The sequence below is a fragment of the Bacillus rossius genome, chromosome 1, assembly GCF_032445375.1.
Source record: "Bacillus rossius redtenbacheri isolate Brsri chromosome 1, Brsri_v3, whole genome shotgun sequence".
Classification (NCBI taxonomy): domain Eukaryota; kingdom Metazoa; phylum Arthropoda; class Insecta; order Phasmatodea; family Bacillidae; genus Bacillus; species Bacillus rossius.
The window spans coordinates 76,530,605-76,549,864 of record NC_086330.1 but is presented as its reverse complement, the minus strand read 5'-3'; the positions used below and the strand labels follow the sequence as shown (position 1 = coordinate 76,549,864).

Below are 19,260 nucleotides of genomic sequence, written 5' to 3'. Positions count from 1 at the left end.
TGGTCCCAATACGAGCAATGAATATATTTTAACAGGTTGCTGGATATATTTTAATTGTTTTTCTGTATTTTTGCGAAGATATAACTGGTTTACAGTTCTCTGGGGTGTGTCAAATAAACTGCATTCCTATCGCTAAAACAAAACGAGCGAGCAGACTTGTGAAAGATACATATGTATGGTTGCAAATAAATCTGCGATATTTTCCAGGCCTCGGTAGTGACTATCAATTAGACAATTTTTGAATTTATATTGAGCATATCTCGCAGATTAACTGAAGTCTCTCCCGGATGGAGTGGAGTCAACAAAGGGACAAAAATAAATAATCTATAAAGCTCATTTCAGATATGTGTGTAATGTCAATAAGTCAGAGAAAAAATAATAATAACTTACCTAATTACGAGAGCAGTCTGGATACGAATATTTTCCGTTCCTTTACAAATTAAGGATAATTTATATGATATGCATTATTAACTATCCAAGATATATTATAATTCCAAACATCTGGTATCATAATTAGCATTAATATGCATCACTTCAATCACTTAAATATATTTATTTTAATTAGTAACGTAAAATTTAAAGCAAAATAAAATGATTGTAAAATTTTGATTTATATAATTATTTAATCATCACACATTAAAATTTATAAAATTAAATCTGTCCTTAGATTATCTACGGATAGAATTTGACGACTCTCGGAATTTATTTTATTTTTTATTTTAAGGTTTTGGATTTTTAGCTCTAAGACTATCTCCATTTTTAAATGCTACAATTGTAAAAGAGAGTATTCTCAAGTTCTTAAAGTATTTTAAAGTTGTAATTTGTTTCTTCATTATTAAAAAATTACGTGAACTATAAACTCATGTGAACTTCTTTTGTATTTGAACTCTGTAGGTCAGTGTTTCAAAAACTCGTGCGTTAGCGTTCCCTCAGAAAATGACATAAGATGGAGCAGGAAAGGTTTTAATGCTTAAGTTAACAAACATTTACAAGAAATATCAGTAGTTTCTAACTACAATTTAAAACCTTTAAAAAACTTATAATATTGGTTATGTATAAGAAATATTTTAGTTTTTTTATGTTCTATCAATAAAATAAATATTTATTGAAATCAGCTCACTTCAATCACAAGAGCCTCCCAGGAATTGCGTTATGTTAATATTATTCGAGTTTTCTTTCCAAGCACGTCAATCTCAGCCCCGCCGTGACGTGGCTCCTTCTGGCAATGATTCGCTTACCAGCGGAACAAGGCTCCACTTGAAGAACTTTTCCCTCACTTCCCAGCGGAACTTGAACCCTAATGACGCCACCCGCTAGACTTGTCGGGACGCGGGAGTCCCCCTTGCAATGCAGGGAAAGCAAGAACGTCGGGTTGGACCACCTGTTCCCGAGTTCTCCCTACCTTCCATCCACGTCTCTTCCCCTCGGCTTTCTTCCAAGAACTTGGCTGAAGTTGTCAGACTGTGTTATCTCCGCGCTGCCCCAGTTCTCGTCGGCGTGCATGCGGGACCTCGAATTTGTTTGCCTCACTTTCTGGCCGAAAGAAAATCGCTCCGCCAACCTTGGGACTTTATTTCTGTCCCCGCGCGCGAGAGGACAGGTGAGCGAAAATGGCCTCGATCGCGCGGCCCGGAAATCTAATTTCCCCTCCTTCACGACCGTCTTTCCCTCCTCCCCCTTCCTTTTCAGGCCATCACCCAACCCCTAGCACCATTGTTCGCTGGACGCCTCTTTCATTCTGTGCCGGGTTAAGGGGCGTCTTTAAAGAGGAGGCTTCAGCCAGACTGCTTCTCCTTTTCGCCGGGCGATGCCTTCTTACGTCCAAAACAAAACAAAAATGAAATCATCTTGTCAATCTTTTATACACTAACTGCAAAATTATGGTTGCTTTCTTAAACTGTTATAAATTTATCCCGGGAAATTCATACATTTGCTTAATTGTGAGGTTTCTTGCCTTATTTTAGGGGCAAATCAAAATAATTATTTTGGAGCTTTTAAAAAAATAGTTAAATAGTGTTTTCGCTACCGCGAATAGTTTTGTCCTGTTCACAGCGGTTTGAATGTAATAAGTGGACGGGGGAAGCCACTAGTTCAAGGCTGGTGGGGAGGAGTGACCTCCGAGGACGACGAGAGATCGCCTGTGTTGCAGGGAGCCAAGGTCTCCGGCTGCTGGACATCCGGGTGCCCCAGTACGGCGAGCTCCACGGCTCCGTCACCATGACCTGCGACTTCAAGCTGGAGGACACGAAGCTGTACTCGGTGAAGTGGTACAAGAACGACTTCGAGTTCTTCCGCTACATCCCGGACAACTCGCCCCAGACGCAGTCGCTGCCCGTGCCCGGCATCCTGCTGGACGTGAGTGTCCGCGGACCAGGCACTTGTCCGCGGCTCTCCCTGCATGGTCTTATTTCGCGTCATGATTGCTATATGAATAAATATATAAATGTTCGTTCGTTCAAAATCTTTAATCTCCAAAAGCTCTTCCCCGATTGTTTTTAATTTTGACACAACTTTGCATTCGAATACGCGCATTTTTTTATATATACCTATGTCACACCTGTGCCAGGTAAAACGATAGATAAATATTGCTAATTGAAAGCAATGATTTTTTTAATATTTTCAATTTTATTGAGTGACACATAAAGATATATATGGATATAGGTATATAGACTAGAGGTAGAGAGATATAGACATCCAGTCTCCTTTAACTTCAGCTGTTATTGTTTAAGAAAGCTAGTAGTATATAATAGCCGGTCCTGAAACTGGCTTCTGGTTGTGGTGCCTGTGGTGCCGACCGCCATCTTGGATTGTGACGTCACGGCGGCCATCTTGGATGACCTTGACCTTGACCTTTGACCTTGACCTTTAATTTGATCCTCAAAAATCGCCAAAAATGACCAAAGTTGGGCAAAAATTGCCCAAAATTCCTCAAAAATCGCCAAAATTTCAATTTTTTTGAAAAAAAAATTCTGCCAAAAAATCTCAAATAATTCCACAGTTCAAAAATTAGGATTTCGAAAATCCTCAAAAGTCGCTTTGCCCTAGAAAAAACGAAAACTCCTAAAAGCGGCTTAAAACTCCTAAGAGCTAGCCGCTTATAAGCCGCCGACCTTGAAAATAAGGATGTCATGGCAGCCATATTGGATTATGATGTCACCGTTGCAAATTTTGTTACGCCCGCCATCTTTAACTTTTTTATTTATTATCCGATTTTAATGAAATTTTTTTTAAAATTTATAAAAAAATTTAAATAATATAAATTTAATAAAATATTTATAAAAAACATACTTTTTAGACACGGAGTTCGGAGTCCTCGGTTCGAACCCGACGAGTGCAAAAAAAAATTAAAAATGGCTACCGATCCTTCCCTCTCAGTGGACGCAGGCAGACTGACCCCCACCACTTATGTCAAAGTATACATATCTTCACCTAGTATGACGTCATGTCCGCCATCTTGAAATTTGGACGCCATCTTGAAAATCTTTATTTATTATCCGATTTTAATGAAAAAAAAACTCCAAAATTCATCAAAAAATTAACGTATTTGAATTCTGTTTGATTATATAGATGTACGTCCTTGGTTCGATTCCCGGCGAGAGTAAACGGTTGATCCTTCCTCCATGAAAGCTACCTAGACTGATCTACCACCTCCAGTACCAAGGTATATATCATCAACTGGTATGACATCATGTCCGCCATCTTGTATTCATCTGCTGGAGACCGTCATCTTGTTTTCATCTGCTAGAGTGTGCCGATACCATGTAGTATAATTTTATGTTCACCATACCTTTGTCCTCAACTGTTGACATTGAACTTTGACCTTGACCATGAACTTTGTCCTTGACCTTGAAATTTGACCTTGAACTTTGACCTTGACCTTGAACTTTGACCTTGACCTTGAAATTTGACCTTGACCTTAAAATTTGACCTTGACCTTGAAATTTGACCGTGACATTGAAATTTGACTTTGTCCTTGAAATTTGACTTTGTCCTTGTCGACCATCGTGGATCCGACATTTTATGTTCAGTACATGCTACCAGGAGCTACCACCTGTCAGAGTACTCCATCTTGTGTGTGTACTTGTATTATGGAGTACATTTCCATCTGGTTAATTTTATTCTAACCCGCTACAGTGCAGTAATCATTTATTACCAAGGTGCCCCCGCCATCTTGAAATTCGACCGCCATCTTGAAATCATGTAATAATGTAGCTAGAAAAGCGGGAAAAAAATCCAAAATTCATTAAATAAATCACTCATTAACTTACATATTGATTCGATCCGCTCCCGTCCTCGGTTCGATACCCGATCGATGCAATAATGTTTAATTTTATGAAAAAATAATAATTTCAATATACCATGTTCATCATTCTTAAAGAGACTTTAAAACCTCTACTAACATCATCCTATCAGACATCAAGACCACCATATTGGAAATTCATAATTGTAATGTTAGAGATTCGTGAAAAAGTTCAAAATTCATTAAATAAATTTGTAATTTATATACTGATTGATTAAATCGACTAAGGTCCTTGGTTCGATCCCTGGCCGATACAAATCAACTTTAATTTTAAAAAAGTACCAGAAAAGTGTAAGGTTCGAGAAATAAAACACCTCAAAGTCTTTTACAAACATAATATTTATTACACAATTTCTATCCTACTACAGAATCACTTGCGAAAGCCAGCAATCTTATAAACATTTAGCCCTGCATAGACGTGCATCGACTACTTCTTAGCTCCAAATGGCTCCAAATGCTTCAAAAGGCTCCAAATGCTCCAAAAGCTCCAAAAAAAAGGCTCCAAATGCTCCAATAACCACCAAATGCTTAACACAGCTCCAAATGGCTCCAAATGCTCCAAACGGCCTCCAAATGCTTGACAGCCTCCAAATGCTTGACAGCTCCAAATGGCTCCAAATGCTCCAAACGTCTCCAAATTGCTCCAAATGCTCCAAACGGCTCCAAATGCTCCAAATTGCTCCAAATGTTCCAAACGGCTCCAAATGCTCCAAATGATCCAAATGCTCCAAACAGCTCCAAATGCTCCAAACGGCTCCAAATGCTCCAAATGTCTCCAAATGCTCCAAACGGCTCCAAATGCTCCAAATGTCTCCAAAAGGCTCCAAATGCTCCAAACGGCTCCAAATTTCTCCAAATGCTCCAAACGGCTCCAAATGCTCCAAACGGCTCCAAATGCTCCAAATGTCTCCAAATGCTCCAAACAGCTCCAAATGCTCCAAACGGCTCCAAATGCTCCAAATGCTCCAAATGTCTCCAAAAGGCTTCAAATGCTTCAAAAGGCTCCAATTGCTCCAAACGGCCTCCAAATGCTCCAAATGGCTCCAAATGCTCCAAATGGCTCCAAATGCTCCAAATGGCTCCAACAGCTCCAAAAGGCTCCAAATGCTTCAAAAGGCTCCAATTGTTCCAAGAGCTCCATCTTCAATTGATTCCAACTGATTCCAATTACTTTTCTTATCGAACTTGGCATGGTTACTAACATGTCTTTATTAGTATACATTTTGACTGGCAGTGGTAACGTATTTTGCACCTTTAAGTTATAAGTTTTATTTAGAAATCAGATTTCGATAAATGGTAGATACCATTTGGAAAGAAAACATATTAATTTATCTTCAAGTTTATACACATTTAATTTAAGCCATTATTGTATGTAGCCAGCTTCCCTCAGTTCTTTGAGTATGAAGGATATTTCTTTAATGTTCGAATAGTTTCCTGCACATAGAGATCCATGTAGTAGTCGTAGCCTGTCAACCAATATGTTAGAATCTTCCCATGAGGTATAATCAAACTCTTCTGCTGCGTTCATCATCCTTGCATGTTTATAATAAATATTATTATCTCTGGTGTCTATCGTTTTAACACCAACCTCAAGGTCACTTTCGTCATCGTGACAGTGATTATCACAAGCTTGATCAGGATAATTTATTTTATTACGACGTTTCCATCGTTTTGGTCTCAAACCTCCATCACAGTCTTCGCTCTTGCATGCTTTTGGTGCTTCAGCACAGTACTCAATCATGTCAGCCTTAGATGTGTCAGCACAGTCTTCGTTCACGCCAGCTTCTGATGTGTCACCACAGTCTTCAATCATGTCAGCACTACAAACTTGATCAGGATAATTTATTTTATTACGTCGTTTCCATCGTTTTGGTCTCAGACCGCCATCACAGTCTTCGATCTTGCCTGCTTTAGGTGATTCAGTACAGTACTCAATCATGTCAGCCTTAGATGTGTCAGCACAGTCTTCGTTCACGCCAGCTTCTGATGTGTCACCACAGTCTTCAATCATGTCAGCACCACAAACTTGATCAGGATAATTTATTTTATTACGTCGTTTCCATCGTTTTGGTCTCAGACCGCCATCACAGTCTTCGATCTTGCCTGCTTTAGGTGCTTCAGTACAGTACTCAATCATGTCAGCCTCAGATGTGTCACCACAATCTTCAATCATGCATGCTTCAGATGATTCATCATAGTCTTCGACCTTGTAAGCTTCAGATGGTTCTCCATCTTTCTCATTTTCATGGAGACGACTAGATATTGGAGTAAATATATTTTCATTTCTAATGTGGTTACAACTTTCTTCGTTTGTTTTAGATTTTAAATTATTATCTTGATCTAGATCAGTAATTTTAGCATTAGCTTTTTCTCCCTCGTTCCTCTTCCGCGATGTTGTAGCCCAGTCTTCGTTATCTTTATTCATCTTAATTGTACAGGTCTTGTAATGTCTATCCAAGTAATATCTTCTACCAAAGGATTTCTGACACTGACTGCAATGAAATGGTTTTTGACAAGGACCCAAATTACACTCGCTTCTCTCATGTCGTTTAGCATTCTTTCTCAAGGTAAACACCTTTCTACAGTATATACAGTGATGACGTTTCGATACAGCGTCAGATCCTAAATCGGAATTCATATTAGTTACCGAGACTAATGCCAGATGCAAACTAAGAGTTTTAAATTAGATATATTACTTAAATAGAATTTTTTAATTATTTCATCAGCGAGAATTAATTTATCTCATTCAAAGGTACTTTTTGCAAGTAGTTCTGCTTTTCAACAACAGATGTCGCCACATGTTACTTGCAGGTAAATAATATTTAGTTCTTTTATGCGGGATGCGGGATGCTCACTAACGATCGAAATAGAACGATGGCTTCGCTAGACTCCAAGGAGAAGGAAGTTCGTCCATCCTGTTAGTGCTTCTTAGATTTCTCAGAAATTATTTGACTGAGTAATGATAATTTTTTTTTTAATTTCCGCCTGATAAAAATATTACAAGTAATGATTGAGTAGCAGAAGTTCACTAATTATATGCAACCTTGAATAAAAAATGACATGCTTCATTAAGTAAAAAAATCCTTCATGCAGAGATAAATTCCTCATCAGTAACCAGAAGCACTCGGAGAAAACCATCAGATGTATAGTCAGGAATAATCAGAAGCACCCAGTGAAAACCATCAAAATATTGTCAAGAATAATCAGGAGCACACGGAGAAATCCATCAAAATATTGTCAAGAATAATCAGGAGCACACGGAGAAATCCACCATAATACTGTCAAGAATAAACGGGAGCACACGGAGAAAACCGCCATAATATTGACAAGAATAATCGGAAGCACACGGAGAAAACCGCCACAAGTTTTCTTTGATATCATAAAATTTCAGGAAAAAATAATAAAAAATAAAAATAAATTAATAAAAAATTTAAAAAAATAAAATAAAAAATACATAAAATTCTGTCTTGTACTAGAACTATATCTTTGCTCAACAATGAGAAGTTCACAAGCTAGCAGAATCTGTTTATGTATTTTTTATTTTATTTTTTTAAATTTTTTATTAATTTATTTTTATTTTTTATTATTTTTTCCTGAAATTTTATGATATCAAAGAAAACTTGTGGCGGTTTTCTCCGTGTGCTTCCGATTATTCTTGTCAATATTATGGCGGTTTTCTCCGTGTGCTCCCGTTTATTCTTGACAGTATTATGGTGGATTTATCCGTGTGCTCCTGATTATTCTTGACAATATTTTGATGGATTTCTCCGTGTGCTCCTGATTATTCTTGACAATATTTTGATGGTTTTCACTGGGTGCTTCTGATTATTCCTGACTATACATCTGATGGTTTTCTCCGAGTGCTTCTGGTTACTGATGAGGAATTTATCTCTCCATGAAGGATTTTTTTACTTAATGAAGCATGTCATTTTTTATTCAAGGTTGCATATAATTAGTGAACTTCTGCTACTCAATCATTACTTGTAATATTTTTATCAGGCGGAAATTAAAAAAAAAATTATCATTACTCAGTCAAATAATTTCTGAGAAATCTAAGAAGCACTAACAGGATGGACGAACTTCCTTCTCCTTGGAGTCTAGCGAAGCCATCGTTCTATTTCGATCGTTAGTGAGCATCCCGCATCCCGCATAAAAGAACTAAATATTATTTACCTGCAAGTAACATGTGGCGACATCTGTTGTTGAAAAGCAGAACTACTTGCAAAAAGTACCTTTGAATGAGATAAATTAATTCTCGCTGATGAAATAATTAAAAAATTCTATTTAAGTAATATATCTAATTTAAAACTCTTAGTTTGCATCTGGCATTAGTCTCGGTAACTAATATGAATTCCGATTTAGGATCTGACGCTGTATCGAAACGTCATCACTGTAGATACTGTAGAAAGGTGTTTACCTTGAGAAAGAATGCTAAACGACATGAGAGAAGCGAGTGTAATTTGGGTCCTTGTCAAAAACCATTTCATTGCAGTCAGTGTCAGAAATCCTTTGGTAGAAGATATTACTTGGATAGACATTACAAGACCTGTACAATTAAGATGAATAAAGATAACGAAGACTGGGCTACAACATCGCGGAAGAGGAACGAAGGCGAAAAAGCTAATGCTAAAATTACTGATCTAGATCAAGATAATAATTTAAAATCTAAAACAAACGAAGAAAGTTGTAACCACATTAGAAATGAAAATATATTTACTCCAATATCTAGTCGTCTCCATGAAAATGAGAAAGATGGAGAACCATCTGAAGCTTACAAGGTCGAAGACTATGATGAATCATCTGAAGCGTGCATGATTGAAGATTGTGGTGACACATCTGAGGCTGACATGATTGAGTACTGTACTGAAGCACCTAAAGCAGGCAAGATCGAAGACTGTGATGGCGGTCTGAGACCAAAACGATGGAAACGACGTAATAAAATAAATTATCCTGATCAAGTTTGTGGTGCTGACATGATTGAAGACTGTGGTGACACATCAGAAGCTGGCGTGAACGAAGACTGTGCTGACACATCTAAGGCTGACATGATTGAGTACTGTACTGAATCACCTAAAGCAGGCAAGATCGAAGACTGTGATGGCGGTCTGAGACCAAAACGATGGAAACGACGTAATAAAATAAATTATCCTGATCAAGTTTGTAGTGCTGACATGATTGAAGACTGTGGTGACACATCAGAAGCTGGCGTGAACGAAGACTGTGCTGACACATCTAAGGCTGACATGATTGAGTACTGTGCTGAAGCACCAAAAGCATGCAAGAGCGAAGACTGTGATGGAGGTTTGAGACCAAAACGATGGAAACGTCGTAATAAAATAAATTATCCTGATCAAGCTTGTGATAATCACTGTCACGATGACGAAAGTGACCTTGAGGTTGGTGTTAAAACGATAGACACCAGAGATAATAATATTTATTATAAACATGCAAGGATGATGAACGCAGCAGAAGAGTTTGATTATACCTCATGGGAAGATTCTAACATATTGGTTGACAGGCTACGACTACTACATGGATCTCTATGTGCAGGAAACTATTCGAACATTAAAGAAATATCCTTCATACTCAAAGAACTGAGGGAAGCTGGCTACATACAATAATGGCTTAAATTAAATGTGTATAAACTTGAAGATAAATTAATATGTTTTCTTTCCAAATGGTATCTACCATTTATCGAAATCTGATTTCTAAATAAAACTTATAACTTAAAGGTGCAAAATACGTTACCACTGCCAGTCAAAATGTATACTAATAAAGACATGTTAGTAACCATGCCAAGTTCGATAAGAAAAGTAATTGGAATCAGTTGGAATCAATTGAAGATGGAGCTCTTGGAACAATTGGAGCCTTTTGAAGCATTTGGAGCCTTTTGGAGCTGTTGGAGCCATTTGGAGCATTTGGAGCCATTTGGAGCATTTGGAGCCATTTGGAGCATTTGGAGGCCGTTTGGAGCAATTGGAGCCTTTTGAAGCATTTGAAGCCTTTTGGAGACATTTGGAGCATTTGGAGCATTTGGAGCCGTTTGGAGCATTTGGAGCTGTTTGGAGCATTTGGAGACATTTGGAGCATTTGGAGCCGTTTGGAGCATTTGGAGCCGTTTGGAGCATTTGGAGAAATTTGGAGCCGTTTGGAGCATTTGGAGCCTTTTGGAGACATTTGGAGCATTTGGAGCCGTTTGGAGCATTTGGAGACATTTGGAGCATTTGGAGCCGTTTGGAGCATTTGGAGCTGTTTGGAGCATTTGGATCATTTGGAGCATTTGGAGCCGTTTGGAACATTTGGAGCAATTTGGAGCATTTGGAGCCGTTTGGAGCATTTGGAGCAATTTGGAGACGTTTGGAGCATTTGGAGCCATTTGGAGCTGTCAAGCATTTGGAGGCTGTCAAGCATTTGGAGGCCGTTTGGAGCATTTGGAGCCATTTGGAGCTGTGTTAAGCATTTGGTGGTTATTGGAGCATTTGGAGCCTTTTTTTGGAGCTTTTGGAGCATTTGGAGCCTTTTGAAGCATTTGGAGCCATTTGGAGCTAAGAAGTAGTCGATGCACGTCTATGCAGGGCTAAATGTTTATAAGATTGCTGGCTTTCGCAAGTGATTCTGTAGTAGGATAGAAATTGTGTAATAAATATTATGTTTGTAAAAGACTTTGAGGTGTTTTATTTCTCGAACCTTACACTTTTCTGGTACTTTTTTAAAATTAAAGTTGATTTGTATCGGCCAGGGATCGAACCAAGGACCTTAGTCGATTTAATCAATCAGTATATAAATTACAAATTTATTTAATGAATTTTGAACTTTTTCACGAATCTCTAACATTACAATTATGAATTTCCAATATGGTGGTCTTGATGTCTGATAGGATGATGTTAGTAGAGGTTTTAAAGTCTCTTTAAGAATGATGAACATGGTATATTGAAATTATTATTTTTTCATAAAATTAAACATTATTGCATCGATCGGGTATCGAACCGAGGACGGGAGCGGATCGAATCAATATGTAAGTTAATGAGTGATTTATTTAATGAATTTTGGATTTTTTTCCCGCTTTTCTAGCTACATTATTACATGATTTCAAGATGGCGGTCGAATTTCAAGATGGCGGGGGCACCTTGGTAATAAATGATTACTGCACTGTAGCGGGTTAGAATAAAATTAACCAGATGGAAATGTACTCCATAATACAAGTACACACACAAGATGGAGTACTCTGACAGGTGGTAGCTCCTGGTAGCATGTACTGAACATAAAATGTCGGATCCACGATGGTCGACAAGGACAAAGTCAAATTTCAAGGACAAAGTCAAATTTCAATGTCACGGTCAAATTTCAAGGTCAAGGTCAAATTTTAAGGTCAAGGTCAAATTTCAAGGTCAAGGTCAAAGTTCAAGGTCAAGGTCAAAGTTCAAGGTCAAATTTCAAGGTCAAGGACAAAGTTCATGGTCAAGGTCAAAGTTCAATGTCAACAGTTGAGGACAAAGGTATGGTGAACATAAAATTATACTACATGGTATCGGCACACTCTAGCAGATGAAAACAAGATGACGGTCTCCAGCAGATGAATACAAGATGGCGGACATGATGTCATACCAGTTGATGATATATACCTTGGTACTGGAGGTGGTAGATCAGTCTAGGTAGCTTTCATGGAGGAAGGATCAACCGTTTACTCTCGCCGGGAATCGAACCAAGGACGTACATCTATATAATCAAACAGAATTCAAATACGTTAATTTTTTGATGAATTTTGGAGTTTTTTTTTCATTAAAATCGGATAATAAATAAAGATTTTCAAGATGGCGTCCAAATTTCAAGATGGCGGACATGACGTCATACTAGGTGAAGATATGTATACTTTGACATAAGTGGTGGGGGTCAGTCTGCCTGCGTCCACTGAGAGGGAAGGATCGGTAGCCATTTTTAATTTTTTTTTGCACTCGTCGGGTTCGAACCGAGGACTCCGAACTCCGTGTCTAAAAAGTATGTTTTTTATAAATATTTTATTAAATTTATATTATTTAAATTTTTTTATAAATTTTAAAAAAAATTTCATTAAAATCGGATAATAAATAAAAAAGTTAAAGATGGCGGGCGTAACAAAATTTGCAACGGTGACATCATAATCCAATATGGCTGCCATGACATCCTTATTTTCAAGGTCGGCGGCTTATAAGCGGCTAGCTCTTAGGAGTTTTAAGCCGCTTTTAGGAGTTTTCGTTTTTTCTAGGGCAAAGCGACTTTTGAGGATTTTCGAAATCCTAATTTTTGAACTGTGGAATTATTTGAGATTTTTTGGCAGAATTTTTTTTCAAAAAAATTGAAATTTTGGCGAATTTTGAGGAATTTTGGGCAATTTTTGCCCAATTTTGGTCATTTTTGGCGATTTTTGAGGATCAAATTAAAGGTCAAGGTCAAAGGTCAAGGTCAAGGTCATCCAAGATGGCCGCCGTGACGTCACAATCCAAGATGGCGGTCGGCACCACAGGCACCACAACCAGAAGCCAGTTTCAGGACCGGCTATTATATACTACTAAAGCTAAACTTCCAATTTTAATGATAGAAATCTACTACGACTTAAAACCTGTTGAAACTAACATGGTTCATTTCCGTTCCTATCTTTACCTTTTAAACCTTACAGAATTATATGTCACTTACATATTGTACTACGTAATAACGACTTCTTAAATGACCCTGAGCCAGCAATAACCAGGGAGCGTGGTGTAATCGAACCGTATGACACACAGTTCAAAATAATTTACTTTGGTAGCAGCCAAAGTACAAACGATAATTAAGGTAATCTATTAGATGATAAATTTTTAGCCAAAGAGAAAAAAAAATCATTTCAGATCTGCTGGTATTTAAATAACGAACTCGCAATTATAGACCCTGATAAATCTCAGTTTCAATATACTATGTGTTTAGTAAATAGAAAGATAACAAATATCCTTCAGAGGAAAACACGGTAGGTATATAGCGTTACACATTTTAGATATAAGATTTGAGTTAATGTTCATTGCTTATTTGACTTACCTTCTCGATCACACTTACTTGCAGAGAGTATTAAACTTCATAAAAAATCTGCTAATCTCAAAACCATTTTAATGTCTTAAGTAAGTTTTCGGGCTTGGACAAAATTTTACTGTAAATTTTAAAATCAATGTAAAATGTTTGACAAAACTTGGTGGTAATGTGTAGTTAGTTCATAACCAAAGAGAATGTGTTCTAAGTAAAACCTTTTATCTGTTTATTTTTTTACCATTTTTCCCCTTAAATAGTTTTAAACAAATACGAAAGAATCCGTTTAGAACGACTTCACAGCATAACCAACATTGGCTTTACGATTCCGCGTAGAGTCCGTGGGTGCTATCAAAACAGACGCGAGTTCGTAAAGCGGAAAAGTGCTGTGCCATGAACGAGCGGTCGTTGCTAGCAGGTGCTCTGTGCGGTCATGAAACACCAAAAACACCAAAAAATGAAAAAGTGACGCCGGGAGCTTTACAGTAGCCTTTTTTTTATTTTCTTTTTAACGCAATCCGCGTCCCAGCTTTGACAATCCGGTTGCATACTTCACTCACCCGAAACACTTTTTCTGTCTCCTGTTCCCCTGGCAACGCGAGCTATGCACTGCACACAAAACATTCACTGACACAAATTTATCTGTGGTTCACTTAAAATAGAGTCGAGAGTGTTAAACTGCTAAAAATGTTAGATTTTTATTTAATGCAGTTTTTTTTGGACACACGCCATTGCAGTTATGCACTGTTTTTCATGGAAAAATTCCAAAATCTAAAATATATGTTTGTGCCTGAATGACGGGAACAGATGTCAGTTCCCGAAACATCGCAACTCTTCTCATTGGAATTCTTCTGTGTTCGTCAGTGCTATCGTCATCGTGTTGTCCATAGTACTTGTTTATCTTCATTGCTGAGTTTATGTGTTTGTTGCGTTTTCCAGGTTTGTTGTCTGCCTGCATTTAATCTGTCTCATCGCTGTTAGCCCAATGTGTTCGTCTGTGTTGTTATATAATTTTTTTCCATGACCAAGTTCCTTCAGTGGTATTCTTGTGCTGTATGCTATTTATATGTTGAACATTATTTTTTGTCCGTACTGTCGTCGTTGTGTTGTCCATAATTCTTGTTTAGTTTCATCGTTGATTCCGTTTGTTTGACATTAGCTGATTCAGTCTTGTTTCCTGTGAATTTTTTACTTCATATTTTTTTTCGGAATTTTTCCATGACAAACATTGCAAAACTACAATGACGTATTTCAAAAAACTGCATTAAATCAAAATTCCCTAGTGCATGAATAATTTAAAGAAAGTAGAATTTTTTATGTTATTAATTACGTAAATGACTTTTGGGAACTACATGACATAAATATCATCATCCTAAACTTTATTATGATGTTTCTCTCTGATAGTAACAACACTCCGAGACAACATAACAGCCAATTAATTTCATAACAGTTACACTACATCCAAAATATTTACTTCTACAAGTGTCTAAAACTAGGTTTTAGGTCTGCCAAGCTATAGAATTTAAAACAATTTGTATACGGTTTTCTTTGACTTATTTTTTTTTTAAATAAAGCTTGCGGGAAACAGTTTCCCTCTAACGAATCTGTACGGAATTAGTTTTTGTAACAACTGCTTGTCTCGGCAGTCTTGGCATGCGGTGTTAAAGTTACCCAACGTTTCGATACACCTTGCAGTCAGCATCTTCAGGATGACAATCAAGTAAAGCCTGAAATCACCTAATAATCAGAGACCTGCAAAATTCGCGGATTCATTTCGTGATATGCTACAATTCAAATAATTATACCTTAGCGCTGCTTCTGCAATTGGTTCACTGTTAATCTGGATTAATGAGGGTCAATTAGAGACCCTCGCTCAAAGAAGTGTCGAATCAAAGACACTCGGTCGAGACGACTCACAAGTCAGCAGCCAATGAACAGGTAGCAATTTGCCCGAGTGTGTAGAGTGTAGTAGAGTATATCCTGGAGGTCATTGAATCCGCGAATTTTGCAGGTCTCTACTAATAATAAATTCTGTACTAGCGCCATAATAAAAACTCTGCAATAGATACAGACTTGCGCAGATTTCGTGTTATTTCCTGGCGCCAGGGTAGACTCCACATTACTATACATAATGAGGATAGTGTCGTTTACCGTTGGGTGCTGCTACGTGCACCGTCTTCACTGCTTCCTCGTGCTAGTACGTTATTGGGCTCTTGTTCTCCAAGGAGAGTCAAGTAACCCTGATAAAATGAAAGGGTAATAAAACGTATAACAGTTTGAAGCCTTGCCTTTTGCCTAAAAATAAATGCGAGTTTTTTGGGTCTCTAGAAATGGATTGTGTTCATAATATATCACCATATCCCCTCCATTGTTGGCAGCAAACTATGAAATAACTTAAAACATAGGTATGGCCTAACCTTTTTACAAGTTGTAAGGCATGTTCTAGTGTTAGAGCTCGTATAACTAATAAATATGCTTCGAGGGCATAGAGGTCGCGGACTCAATGAGCTCTGTAACCCGACCACCTCCGTGGCCAATCTGCACATTGATAACATATTATTGGTTGGTCTGGGCTGCTGTGACTTCTTGCTGCTCCTTTAGTTGATATTTTCTCATTAGCTCAGAGTCTATCAGGTTTACTTGGACCCAATGGAAGTATCGTAAAATTGTATGTTATCTATCTCAATGCGAAACTGAGCATGTTTTCCAGACCCTACCTTTGTAGTAAAACATATATTCCAGTGAAATTTCGCTTGATAATATATGAACAAAATTTATTTACACTGCAAATACCTACGAGTGATTTAATCTCTGAATAAAGGCTAGTGTATTTGACTGCTTTTTTTCATATATAAAAATTGCTGTCAATTGGTATTCATAAGCCTGTAAGGAATTGTGGTATTACGACATTGCATAGCATTTTCCCGTAGCAGAGAAATCAAAAAAATATGTAAAAGCCATATTTAACAATCCAAAGTCAACTTTTTTAATCAATATGTTAACACGTTAAAAATCTGAAGAAGGAATGGGGTTTTAAAATGATAAAACCATACATGTTGTCCAATAGCAGTTATTATTTCCGCGTTGTTTCGTTGATTTATTGTGTTCATTTGTATTGTATAGTTTCACTAACTTGATTACTTCTTAGTAATTCCATATGTGTTAAATTAATCATTTTTGGCAGTAGGTTGCCATGGCTTCATTTTTTTTCGTTTTAGTGTCGGTTACTCTTCAACGAACATATTATATTGTATGGATTATGTCTACAATTTTTCCACCTTACCGACTTCTCTTTCGTGGTCACGTGTGTAGATTTCCTGGCCGGAAAACTAGACTATGTTTGATATGGATAGGTGCGATGCAGTGGTACTCGCATTACAGAGGACTCTCACTTGCAATTCCAGATCCAACCATTTTGATTTCTGTTTTGCAGTCTCATTCGAAATGACTCTAGGTGGATTATGGAATGGTTCGTTACCACAGGCAACGGCTAGAGACAAAAACAAACCAAATCCTTTCGTTCGTTGGCTGCTGCTACTCTCTGCCTCTTTTCGCATTGCAAATGGTCACAATACAAGCTCAATATTTGTTCACTCAGTAAAGTTAAAAACTAGCGTCATTCATAAATCAGAGGTAATGGAGAAAGGAATGACGAGTGATGAAAAAGGTGTGTTGAAGTTTAGCAAATATTCAAAACATTTGTTCTGTTGTGTCACCATCTTTCAGTATAAGTTTGGTTATGTTAGATTCTGTTTTCCATATAGAAAAACTTACTTCATCATTGGTAGGGACCCGCAAAATTCTCGTTATCTTGTGTTACTAGTCTATTTTCCACACACTTGTAAATAAAAAAACCAGTTTCTTCAGTTCACTGGCTGCTGCCACATTATACTTTCTGTACGAATTGCACATGGTTGGGTCATGGTGGATTTTCGTTATTTACTTATTGTCTCCCTGTGTTTCAAGGCGCGTCAAAGACCCATGTTAAGGATTATGTATTTTTCGCGAAAATATTTCGAAACTAGCTGAGGGTTAAAACACTGCAGTATCATCAGCGTTCAGTGTTTGGGTGAGTTTTTGGATGCATGTCTACTGTGATTGAGCACACCAATCACAGTAATCCAGTGCAGACTCAAAAGCGTCATGATTGGCCCGGTCAAATAAGGTAATGGCTTCCCTTGCAGACGGCCGCAATTTGCAAGGACGAAACACTTGTGCAGGCTTCCCATAGCCTATTGCAGTCTAACGGGTGTTCAGATTCCTTCGCGAAAAATGCTTGTCCTTACTCATGATACAATGGAAATGTGTTTGTATAATAGTGTCAATTTCATTCTGTCTGTAGCCATGAACCGTGTCGCGTGTGGTCGTGCCGGATGACTGGAGACTGGAAATATTCGCAGTTTCAATGACCTCAAGGATAGACTCCATGATCATCTGTGTACTCGGGTACATTTACACCTGCTCTTTGGCTAACGACTCTCGACAACTTTTAACTGGGATGCTTATGATTCTATGATTCATTCACTGTGTCTTTCAAAAAACCTGTGGTCCAATCACTGAAGCAGCAAAAAAATAAAAAAATTAACGTATTTGGATTCTGGTCCATGGCGAAGTGAAGCCGCGAATTTTCCCCGGTCTCTGCCAACGACACGCGGAGGACTGACCGCTGGGCTCTGCTTGTTCGACAGCTGAGCTCGTCCAACATGACGACCATCACGCTGATCCGGCTGGGCTTCAACAGCTCCGGCACGTACCGCTGCGAGGTGTCCACGGAGGCGCCCGACTTCAAGACTGTGGTGGGCAGCGGCGACTTGAGCGTCAGGGGTGAGTCGCCAGCTTAGAGCGGGGCCGGGCTTGCAGGCCACGCAACAAGCGCAACCACGCACGCCAACCACCCTGTCCATGAGACACCAGTGTTGTCCATAAAAGAATGACCCAGATTATATGGTATATTGTAACAGCTTAGTTTAGACTATTCGCAACAAATCATGCATCAGATTGATGCTAATATAACCTAGTTGTTTTTCTTTTAAATGTTCAGTAAGTACACCTTCAGTTGTATGGCACACATCCAACTTAAAGTCTGAATTTCCCCACTATTTGGTTAACAAGTCTGGAAGCAATAGCCTCTTCAAATCTGTGTGTCAACTCTGGAAAAATCATTAGGTAGTGGCGGAACGTAGACACGATCTTTTATAAAGCCCCAAAGAAAAATAATAATGGCATGGTGTTATGTCAGGTGAACGTGGAGGCCAGCGAATAAAAGCTCTGACGAAGCGACCATCGACGGATGTTTTTTTGCCGAATGGAGGATCAAAATCAAACTTTAAACGAAACGTACGTTGAACTGAAATTACAGGTTCACTCTTGGCGAATTGCAGAACACTAAATAAACCCTTTACGCTCAGGAGTCACCATTTTACGTAGATGGCGCTGTAAGCGAGAAAACAACAAAGCAGTACACGTGCATGCGCTTGTCTAAAACTGTTTGAGTTACTCTTTAATTGTGACCATTAAAAAAACTCTCCATATCTTACAGTTAATACTATTAAAATGTAAAACTGGTACATTCTTTTCTGGACATACTGTGTTTCTACCCCGGGCATCTTATAATAATTCATATTTATCACGAAAACAAAAGACAATATCAATAATTGTATTCCAAAAAGTTATTTTCTTTACAGTTTGAAAGTTAAGTATGTGTAAACATGATGAATATAACAAAAATAACATCGTGCTTTTCTATGTACATAATGTATGCGTCTTTAAAAACCTTTCGGAACACTTCCCTTCATGTATGGACGTCTAAAACGCCAGCCACAAGGCAAGAAAGCTGGAATTTGAACAATACTTGCGTTGCGTTATTGCGTCTTGCGTAGTTTATAAATCCGGCCTAAATGTTGCCCACTGAGGCCAGAATGTTGTTAAAA

General features: G+C 38.0%; 1 protein-coding gene across 1 annotated transcript in view; it reads left to right on the top strand.

The window, feature by feature from the left end:
• The window catches only part of LOC134530202 (uncharacterized), a 29,513-nt gene extending 11,342 nt beyond the window's left edge, over positions 1 to 18,171 (top strand). The window contains exons 2-3 of the mRNA XM_063364901.1: positions 2,150 to 2,355; positions 18,019 to 18,171. Coding sequence (XP_063220971.1) covers positions 2,150 to 2,355; positions 18,019 to 18,171 — 359 coding nt within the window. The remainder of the gene's footprint in view (positions 1 to 2,149; positions 2,356 to 18,018) is intronic.
• Positions 18,172 to 19,260: the final 1,089 nt, after the last annotated feature.